The following is an 11374-nucleotide window of genomic DNA, read 5'->3' on the forward strand; positions in this document are numbered from 1 at the left end:
GGCAGCTTAGGACTTGTACACTATGGTGATGTTGAGGATGTCACATTCCAGTACAGACCCTGGTTTGTGAATCATGTCCAGGTCTGTAGCTTTTCTAGTTTCTCATATACTCATTGCTCAACAATGAACACTGGGCGTTTCAAGGTTTTTTTGTTTTTTTTTTTTAAGGTTCCATTCATAGGAGAAGTGCCCTCAGTTTCCCCCAGGGAGCCTGACTCTGGCTCTGTGGGGCACTTCAGGCCCTATTGCTTCTCCTCTTGGATATCCTCTGGGCCACCTTCTTTCCAAGTGCACATAGAATATTGTCCCAGATGAATCATATCCTGGGCTATGAAACAAACCTCAACATATTTTTAAAAACTGTAATCATATAAAGTATGTTCTTTGAACACAATAGAATTAAATTAGAAATCGATAACAAGAAGTTACCTGGAAAATGCCCAGTTTGGAAATTAACCAACACATTTCCAAATAATTCAGGGGTCAAAGATATGTCATAAGGAAATTAGAAAATCTTTTGAATTGAACAAAAATGAAAACACAACACTTCAAAATGTGTGGAATATAGCTGAGGTAGTGCTTTGGGGGAAATTCATAACATTAAATGCTTATATTAGAAACAAGAAAGGTTTGAATCAGTAAGATAAGATTCATCTCAAGAAATTAGAAAATGAATAGCCAATTAAACCCCAAAGCAAGCAGGAGGAAGAAAAAATATAAAAAAACAGCAGAAATCAATGAAATCAAAAACAGAAAAATAATGGGGAAAGTCAATGAAATAAGATCATTAAAACTGATAAACCTCTAGCCAGAATAATCAAGAAAAAGAGCTAAGACATAAATTATCAATATCAGGAATGCATGAGAGGATATTACTACAGGATTTTGCAGATATTAAAAGGATAAAATGGAAAAACTATGAACAGTTTTATGTCAATACATTTGATAATTTAGATGAAATGAAAAAATTATTTGAAAGGCACAAATTACCAAATATCACTCAAGAAGAAATAGATAACCCCAATAGTCCCATATCTATTTTTTTAAAGATTGGACTTATGGTTTATTGAAAAAAAAAAAACTCAAAAAACAAAAAAAATCTTCCAACAAAGAAAATCCCAGGCCCACAGGCTTTCATTGGAAAATTCCAATCAAACATTTAAAGAATGAATACCAATGTAATACAAATCTGTTTTCGATTCTTCTGAATGCAAGATACTTAGCTAAGGGTTCTAGAAGAAAAATTAGCCCAGAAACATGCAGTAAGTAAAGAATGTTCACTTAGAAGCATCAGTTTTGTGTGTTCACTAGTACTTTCCAGCAGTAAAAATCTAGTCATCATTTGGATCAAAGGAACGAAAGCCCCCTGAGCCTTAAACAGTCAACATCTCCCCATCTCCTGCTTGAGGGGTACTCATGCATGCAGCATCTATCCACCAAGGAGCTATTCTGGGCCTGGCATTTGTGCTGGGTGCCCAGGGTATTTACCCTCAGGTCCTTGATCTGGGTCTCCAAGTGTTTCATCTGCTCCAGAGAGCCAGTACTGGCACTCAGGCCGTGCAGCTGAGACTTGACCAGGTGGAGTTCATCACCCATGGTGGCCAGGTCGTTCAAGAGTGTCATCACACAGCTGTCACAATCTGTAGGGGCCACAATCAAAGGCAAACGTGCTGCAGGCTGGTGCCCCAGGAATGCTAACAGAACACAAAAGCTGTACAGCCCAGTCAATATGCACAGAGGACATGACAGGCAAAAATCACAATCCTGGACGTCTTGGTAGGGATGCAGATTCTGCAAAAGAGAGATCTCTAGACGGGGAGCATTTTAAAAAGAAGTGGTGGAGTGGGGGAAATGGGTAAAGGGAGTCAAAAGGCACAAACTTCCAGTTATAAGATAAATAAGTCCTGGGGATGTAATAATGTACAACAGGGTGACTATAATTAACAACACTGTATTGTATATTTGGAAGTTGCTAAGACAGTCTGTCTTAAAAGTTCTTATCACTAGAAAAAAAATTTGTTTAACTATGTGAGGCTATTAACTAAACTTATTGTGATAAATCATTTCACAATATATACAGATATCAAATCATTATGTGGCACACTTTAACACATGTTGCACATCAATTATATCTCAATAAAATTGGGAACCATGGTGATTCTATGCAACATGTTACTGATTTTGTATGTGGAAAAATAATAATAAATAGCTTTTATTTGTCAAGAGCTTGCCATTTACCAGGCACTGGGATAAGAGATTTATCAGCATTTTCCCAGCAAATCTGTGAGGTACGTATAGTTATTATGTCCCTTTTACAAACGATGAAACTGAGGCTTGGAGAAATCAGGTCACTTTGCCCAGGGTCACACAGCTATGAGTTGACAGAGGCCGGACTTGACCCTAAGAAGTCCTCCCCCCACTTCCTCCCACCATTGCTTTCCCAGCCTGGAAACTGCACGTCCCTGCACGAGGCTCACATATCTTAAACTAAACCCCACAAGTCAGAAAGGAGAGGGGGCCTTCTTTTCTCACCATTACATTCTTCTCCAGGGCCGCTATCTTTGGGCTCTTGGTTTATACAGTCTGCAAAGAGGGATAACCAAAGAAGATATTATTATTAAATTTCTGCTTCATCTGCTTTTTAACTTGGCTTTCAGAAAAGCTAGTTTGGGAAGATTCGTCACCCAACTATGCAGCATCGCTTGCTCTTCCCTTTTCCCTTCTTTAACCATAACATTGTTCTGGGAGCTTTCCCATCTCCCACCAGTCTTGCTGCAGGAACTTCTCTCGTGATCTCCCTGACTATATATTCAGTTTCTTCTCTAAAGGGTCATGATATTTTTACCTCATTAAAACCCTTAATCATTAGTGTTAAGGCTTTCTTTATTTGATAGCTTCCTATATAACTGTTGACATCTCTCCCAGTGGCATTCAAGAACATTCAATAAACATTGACTGAGCACCTTTGGGCGTCCACGGTGTGCCATGGTGTTGTGCCACATACAGGAAATACAAAGCTACTACGACAAAAATCCCTGCTGTCGTGTAGTTCCCTGGTCCCATGGGAGAGGCAGAAAAATCACACAACAGTGAGAGACATATGCACACAATGTTAGTGGACCCACACGGCTAATTACCAGAGATCTAAGCTAGATTTGAGGTTCTCAACTGTAGTCAGGAAAGCCTACTGGTCATCCTTGGACACTCTTTGTTCTTTCCATTTCTACTCTTTCTCCCATACCAGGCACCGTTACAATGAACGGTCCTCTCCCCTCCCTCTAGAAAAATAATCTTAACTTCACCACAGGAAATCTCAAAGCTTGAAATTTTCCTAGACATGCTACAAGGAGACTTTCGTGTTTTGTCTTCTCAGCAGCAGGCAATAATCCACACTTTGTGTGTATATACATATATTTTAAACCACATTTATTTTTAATTGTAAAATAAATAATGTAAGTTCACCATGGAAAATTTGGGAAAATCAGAAAAATAATATAAAGACATCACCTTTGATCCCACCACTCAAAGACAATGTCTCCCTTCTATATATTTGTAGACTTTTAAATTTATCATATATATATAATCATAGGTTTTTCTTACTCATCCTTTTTTTAAACTCATTATTATGTGTATGTATTGTTACGTCACTTCCATTTTCTCGATTAGACTATAAATGCCTTAGGGCCAGGAAACATGATTTTATTTTCTTCACAATCTCCCACAGCATCTCGAATAGTCTAGGGGGGACTTGGCTCATGCAGAGGATTGATTTATCAGTGCAATTTTCTCAACAAGTTTGAGTTTTTAGGTTATTAATTAAAATATGAGTTTTAGGTTATTAATTAAAAGAAAAAGAAAAAATGAAAAAGAGAAAGAAAAAAAGCTCGCAGGAACAAAAAGTCTCATGTGCAAGCATTTTGTTCCATTTGGGAAACACAGAGTAGTCCTCACTTCAGGCTGCTTTCGTTGTTGTTGTTGCTGTTGTTGTTGTTGTTGTTGTTGTTACAGTAGGAAACAAAGAGGGTTGAAAAGATACTAATCTCATGAATATGCTGTGTGTGATATGGAAGCTTCTCTTTGAATAACTCCAGTCACAGTAGAAACTCATTTTTTCTAAAACAGTCCTTTTCATCTTTAAACCCCTGACACGTCTTCCTTAGGATGATTTAAAGTAGATCTCCCTCTAGCTTCCACTCCTTGGGTTCTACCTCTTATGCCACATGAACAAAACCAACCTTTCTCCCACACATTAGCCTTTCAAATACGTCCTTTCCAAGTCTTCATGGTCCCGGTTTGTTGACCCTTCATGTGACGTGGCTCTGAGTTTTTTCAAAGTCTTACCCTCTTTCTGAACAAACTGTAGCTTGTCTACTGTCTCCTAGAGACATAAGCCTCAAATGAGGACTTACATGAGCAGCATACCAGGGAACGGCAGACCACCTGGTTTTAGACTAAGATCATATGAGGCGTCCGTCCTAGGGGCCACCTTACTCTCCTGAGCCATATTGAACTTGGGGCCAATTAAGACCTCAGTCTTTTTCACCTTTTGCCACTAAGCCACATCTCCCTCATCACACACTTATTTTTATGCCATTCAATTATAGGACCACGTGCTTATCCCTAACATAATGGTATCTTGTTAGCACTGGCCCATCGTTCCAGACTGTTGAGTCCCTTGAGTATTCTAAATGTGCCATAGGAGGCATTTTCTGTCTCTCCCAACTTTGTGTCATCTGATAACTGGATGAGCATGCCTTTTATATTTCCATTTAGGTCAACAGTGTTGAACAAGATGGAGCCAAGAATTAAGTCCCAGTGCATGTCAATAGATAACTCATTCTAGACTGATAATAATCCATTTACTCTACATTCCTTTGGAACAGTCACTTGAACAGATCTAATCCACACATTCTGCGTTTAGTTCTTCATCCTGTCCATAACCATAAAATAAGATGTTTAATCTAAGGTTTGGCATTAGATATATCCATGATATTTTCTTGGCAAATCATGTTAATATTCTCTGTCAAAGAAAGAAGAAAACCATCTTCCTTTTTCTTCCAAGTTGTTCCTAATGAACCCATACTAACTCCTAGTAATTGTCTTTTCCTTGGCATGTGAAATCCATCCCAGCTATACCACCCACATCCCAGACATTTACTGCTATCTGAGAAAGAATGTGTTGACTTCTTTAGTTACACACATGAAGAAAACTGATGTGATGATAAGCTTATAATGCCAAGGGAGACCTTAGCAAAATCACCAAAGTAGGAGTTGAGGTTAGTTTGGCTATAATTAGTTGAGTTTTAAAACAATTTATCTTTTTTAAAAAAGCTGACTTGAAGTAAGTTATTTACCAAACTGTAAATACTACCTAAGCATTCCCAAGGTTGTCAAAACAAGGAGACAATTGACAATTTGTTCACTGGACTTGTGTATTATGCCTCCTGGAAATCTGTGCCAGGGTTCCTCGCCTGCTATTTTATACCACACTGATAAACGCAGGGTTACAAAGGTGTCAGTCCATCTTACCTCCAGTCAGGGGGTGACAACTGCCCGACTGGCCATTGCTGTTACAATTGCATGGTTGGCAGCTACCTCCAAGCTTCTGGGGATTCCCAAAATATCCTGGTGCACACCTAACCCAAAATAAAGAAGAAGTGGAGAAACACCCAAAGAACGCATCATTTGTTCCATCCAATTTTCTTCACCTTCTAACTCCCTGTTTGGGACACCGTAACCCCATGACAGAGCGGCTGACACTGACTTGCAGGAATGAATGTGTCTCAATACAGAGATACTTATGACTTGAATGAGAACAGAGAAAGTGGAAGGAGGGCAGAGCTTGGTCCCTCCTCCTTGATATCAGCACAACAAAATCCTCAATTACCCCTAGAGTTGAAGGGCAAATGAACAAAATACACACAGGATCCAGTGGTTTGACCAATATGGAAATCAGGGGTGGATGAATTTTATGCAAGAGTTATGTTCCTGAGGATATCACACAATGAAATATTGCTTACTTTATGGCTAATTTCCTCAAAGAAAAATTTAAAGTAAAATTCATATAATTTCAAAATTTGTTCCAAAGGGGATTTTATTAATATTTCCTACTGGACTATTTCAAGCCTGCATAATCCATATTTGCACTAATTAATTGCTGCGGTGCTGTATTTAACCACCTTAAACAACTGAGAGCAGTTACAGTGCCTACCCTTGGCTTGGAGCCTTTATTATTCTAGATAATTTAGTGATGAGAACTCAGTTCCATATCTAAGTTAAAAGACATTTCCTTGATTCTGAGTTTCTATTTAAAAAAAAAATGACAAACAGGGGCGCCTAGGTGGCACAGTCGGTTAAGCATCTGCCTTTGGCTCGGGTCATGATCTCAGGGTCCTGGGATAAAGCCCTGCAGCAGGCTGCCTCCTCAGTGGGGAATCTGCTTCTCCATCTCCCTCTGCCCCTCCCCACGCTCGTGCTCTCTCTCTCTCATAAATAAGCAAAATCTTAAAAAAACAAAAGACACATGTTAATCTTCTGGAATTGGGATGGAAACTAAAATATTTCCGTCTATTAGCAAAGTTCCACACCCACTCTATCCCCCCCAAATTGTCATTAACTCGATGTGTGTGTGGTATCTTATCATCAATGGAATTGACAGAATCAAAAGAATATGGTATTTGACTCTCTTCCCCAAATTTAAGCTTTGCATCAAAGAACTGTTAGGTAATTTACACAGGCTTCACCAATGGGGACACTGGTGATACAGAGCAAAGGGCACAGGCTCTCAGTCTGGGAGATCTGGCTGGACCCCCACCTCCACCATGTGCTGTGTAGCCGTGGGCTGTCATCTTCACCCTTCAAGCTTTGGTTGCCTTCATCTACTCCTGTCATGAAAATGTAAACTCCACAGGGGCATGGATTCTCTGGCTGATACATCGCTAGCACCTGGGAAAGTGCCTGCGCCCGGATTAGGTGGCAGGTAAGTAATATGCAGAAGGAATAAGTGAATAATTGCACTAACAATACCTGTTCTGATGGATGAATATGAGATAAAAATGTAGTGAAGAATCTAATACAATGCCTGCCCATAACAGACACTCAATAAAAAGTAGCTACCATTTTAAGACATGATGAAATATTCATGTATATATGCATCTATATATAATTAGTATCATTTGGAATTATTACATTTCAGAAAGTAGACCAGAAGCAGAAAACCCATGTATTCCCTAATTATCAAGAAGGTAACTATGCAGAGACGGCTTATCTAAGTCTACTGAGCAAGTTGGCGTAAGGCTTTCCTTTGTGTGACAGGCCCCGTATTCTACTTAACAAACCTTCCTATGCAAAAGATCTATGTTTGGTTTTTTTTTAAGATTTTATTTATTTATTTGAGAAAGAGGTAGTGAGAGCGACAGAGATGACATGAGTGGTGGGGGGGAGAAGCAGAGGAAGAAGGAGAAGCAGACTCCCTGCGGAGCAGAGAGCCTGACACGGGGCTCCAGCCCAGGACCCTGGGATCATGACCTGAGCCGAAGGCAGACGCTTAACCGACTGAGCCACCCAGGCGCCCAAAGATCTATGTTTTAAATACTTTATTTTTAGATGGCTCACCTATATCTAAACTTTCCACGTAAAAGATACATAATTACAAAATCCTTCAAATTTAAGTCACATAAATACTCAGGAAGTTTGATTCCAACTTTTCCTTACTCTTGCCAAAAGCGTTAATTACCCATTACAGAAATAACTGGTTCCCTTATTCTCATTTTAAGGGAGTGTCCAAATGCAATGGACTGAAGTGAAACTTCCTGATTTCCTAGATGGCGTTGGGACAACAAATAAAGAGCAGAGAACATATTTGTCGTCTCTGGCTCTGAGGGGCCGAGGGAGAAACGTGCCCCAGAGGACAGTGTGAGCTGGGAAGCCCTTCCTACCCCAGTCCTCGAGTGGCTGCTCCCTCCTCTGCCCCGCCGGCTCCTGCTTATACTTTCCCTTTCACCCTATCCTGTCCCGGTACCTACTGTGGCATCGCTAACGACTAGTGCCAGGATGATGCCTGGCACAGAGCAGGTCCTCAAGAGATGTTTAACAAATGAAAAAATTTGACATTAATAGGGCATTTACCTGCGGAAAAGTTTTTTTTTTTTTTTTTAAATTAGGAAGCACTCGTTTGCTTTCCTGAGACAGCAAATGTAACAAACATAAGCCGTGAGAACTGTTAATTAAGAATTTCTCTTCTCAAATCTGTGGCCTGCCAAACGGATGTCTCAGCCGGTCTGTTGCCGCTTTCTGCTTCGTTGTTTGTGAAGAACCGTAAGGAGGATTACACTAGGATGCCTCTCCCAGGTGGGAGTCTCACAGCTTTTCAACCGCAGAGCCTGGAAGAAACTTCCCATCGTCTATCCCACCCACCATCCTTCCTGCCTCAGTATAGCCGCCCCTTCCGTCCCTCAACCTCACCCCTCGAGGCTGGTTGGAGACCCCTCCCACAGCAGCCCCACCCAGCCCGGTCACGGTCCTGTTCTTGGTCACTGTTTCAGCAGCTGGTTTGTGTACCTGCCCGCCTCGGGACTGTACAACCTGGAGGGCAGAGTCTCTGCCCCAGCTGCTACCCTCTCTCTAGTGCTTAGTCCAGCGCCAGGCATATACTAGGATCTCCATACATTTTTCACTGAAAGAAAGAATGAATAATAGACGTGAGGCAATTGTGGGCAATGTTCCTCCTGCGGAAATGGAAACTAGAACCTTGAAATTGCTTCTTTTTATCACAGGACAGTGCCCAGCCCCGAAGCTGACGCTCAGGGATCCCCATGATAAGGCAGTCTGCCCCCTTCCTCCCATGCCAAGTATCCCAGAGGCCCGTGGGTTTTCTTGCCATACTTCACTGACTTGAGCCACCTTCCAGCCCCACCGGGCTCTTGATATCCCTTAGATCTACCTAGGTCCCACGCTGTCCATCAGATGTCTCAAATAACCCGAGTCTAGAGTGGCCCTGCCTTCTTCCTATGAAACCCAGCTGAATACGTTTCCTGGTTATTGAAATTAGGTAAAACTCTTCGAAAGTTTATCCAGGAAAATAACATGCCAGAATGGCCGAGGAAAACATTTTAAATAAGGGTTATGGGGGAAGCCTTGCTCAACCAAATATCGAAAGGCATTTTATACTTTCAGAAATGACATGGAAATGATCATGGCACAAAGATCAAATAAAATGTACAGAAACGAGTCTGAGTTCATGTTGAAATTCTGTAAATGCACACTGACCTTTAGTGAATTCAACCCCATGCACTTGACAAGAGAGAGACAGGCAGGGGGAGAACAAGAGGGTGACAACGTGAGAGGAAGGGAGGGGAAAGCTGCCCCATTTACTCCGTGCGCACCCATCCTGCAGTGAGTGCGACATGAGGGCTGGGAGTCTGCCACGCCCCTAACTGGCCTACTTTCCTTGTGCCTCCCCTAGTGTGAACATCTCACCCTACTGCGTTCGGCTCTGGGATGCAGCCGATCGCTATGTGTATTTCATGCAGCCTGGGCCCCGGGTCATGGTGATGGGATCCTGGGATAGTCAGAGTTACTTGGACCCTGGCCCATTCTGGCTGTACATGTCGACCCTAACTCTACCTGCCATGTGAGATGCCATGACACCACCAAAAGGCCAGCTTCCAAACTGTTACCAACATGAAGAAATAAAACCCTAAAAGTACTAAAAAACTGCATAAACATGTTTATAACCTCCCGAAGCATAACTCCATTGACTGACTGCCTGAAGAATACAAGAATAGATACATATAATGAAACAGAAAGCCAAAAAAAAAAAAAAATCATACAAACAAAAAACAAACTGAGAAAAATATCTGCAACATATAGTATGAAAGGTTCACCTCTTTCCAAAGAATTTGTACAAACCAATAAAAAAAAAAAAAAAAGAAGAACATTCCACTAGGGAAAAAAAAATAAAATGAGTTAAAAGACCCAGAAAACGATCCAAAAAATAAGAACTACAAATGGTCAATAAGCACATGAAAAAAATCCAATCTAATTATTAAAAAAAGAAATGCAAATTAAAATGATACACACTTGCCCCCAACAAACTGGCAAATATTTTAAAATTTGATCATTTTGGGCACCTGGGTGGCTCAGTTGTTAAACGTCTGCCTTCGGCTCAGGTCATGATCCCAGGGTCCAGGGATCGAGCCCCGCATCGGGCTCCCTGCTCCGCGGGGAGCCTGCTTCTCCCTCTCCCACTCCCCCTGCTTGTATTCCTGCTCTCGCTGTCTCTCTCTCTCTGTCAAATAAATAAATAAAATCTTTAATAAAAAATAAAATTTGATCATTTCTAGTGTCACTGGCAGCAGCGCTTGCTCCTTTGCTACTGGTAGGAATAGAAACAAGGATGACTTTTCTGGAGGGCAATTTGGCAAAATGTATCAAAAGCCTGAAAAACGCACCTATCCTTTGATCCAAGGGACCCACTTCTGTTAATTATATCTTGAGGATTTATGCACACAAATAATTCGCTGCAAGGATTTACTTTTAGCGCTGCTTTGAATGGAAAACAGTAAAAGTATCTCAAAGACCAGCAGTAGATTCCAGAACTTCTTGGTTCTGACACAATGTTATCAGTGAATACACTGATATGGAAAGACAGTGCTACCCTTCCACTAGATGAGAAAGCAAGTCGAAACAGAAAGTAAAATGACAATCTACTCTTGTTTTTAAGAAAACATCTGTGCACACAGATTGATTAGTAAGAATATACAAGTTTTAACTGGGGTTTTCCGTAAATAAAATGACTATAAGTAGGATTATGTAAGCATGCACAAGTATATAGGGCTACAGAGAGGTGTAGTGGGCCTCCCATCCAAGTACTAACCAGGCCCGACCCTCGTTGGTTCTTTGCTCACCTGTATTATATCATTTTTATAAGTATGTATTGATTTTATGATAAAGTTATTTTAAATTTAATATGTTGTCCATATGATTCAAATGCTATACTGTTACTTTTTCAAATATGTATGTGCTATCTTCCCCAGGTAGACTGTGAATACCTTTTATAGCCCTTATGATGCTTGGCAGTGCCCTATGTATGGTAGCTATTCATGAAAATTTATTCCTGAATAACTAAAGCTTGGCTCCACGGCCCTTCATAATTAAGTTCATAGTTTCCATTTTGCAACATTTATTCTTTTGTTTCATTACTGAACACCTGTTACATGAACAGTGCCATAGTAGGCAGTAGTGATTCAGAAATGAATGCCACAGACTGTCCTGCAGGTGTTCATAATGGGTGGGGATAGAGAAGAGATGATGTGTAGGGATAGGTGTGTGTGTGTGTGTGTGTGTGTGTGTGTGTGTGTGTGTGTGTGTGTGT

The 11374-nt window shown here is 40.8% G+C and overlaps 1 protein-coding gene across 1 annotated transcript in view; it reads right to left on the minus strand.

Annotated features, from left to right (window-relative positions):
- LAMA3 (laminin subunit alpha 3) overlaps positions 1 to 11374 on the minus strand; it is a 263227-nt gene that overhangs the window by 53574 nt on the left and 198279 nt on the right. Inside the window, exons 39-41 of the mRNA XM_073897993.1 lie at positions 5530 to 5636; positions 2533 to 2583; positions 1489 to 1640 (exon numbers count right to left, since the gene is read on the minus strand). Coding sequence (XP_073754094.1) covers positions 1489 to 1640; positions 2533 to 2583; positions 5530 to 5636 — 310 coding nt within the window. The remainder of the gene's footprint in view (positions 1 to 1488; positions 1641 to 2532; positions 2584 to 5529; positions 5637 to 11374) is intronic.

Source organism: Callorhinus ursinus, unplaced genomic scaffold (assembly GCF_003265705.2).
Source record: "Callorhinus ursinus isolate GAN/ISIS: 27379988/994484 unplaced genomic scaffold, GSC_fseal_2.0 scaffold11, whole genome shotgun sequence".
In the NCBI taxonomy this organism is placed as follows: Eukaryota; Metazoa; Chordata; class Mammalia; order Carnivora; family Otariidae; genus Callorhinus; species Callorhinus ursinus.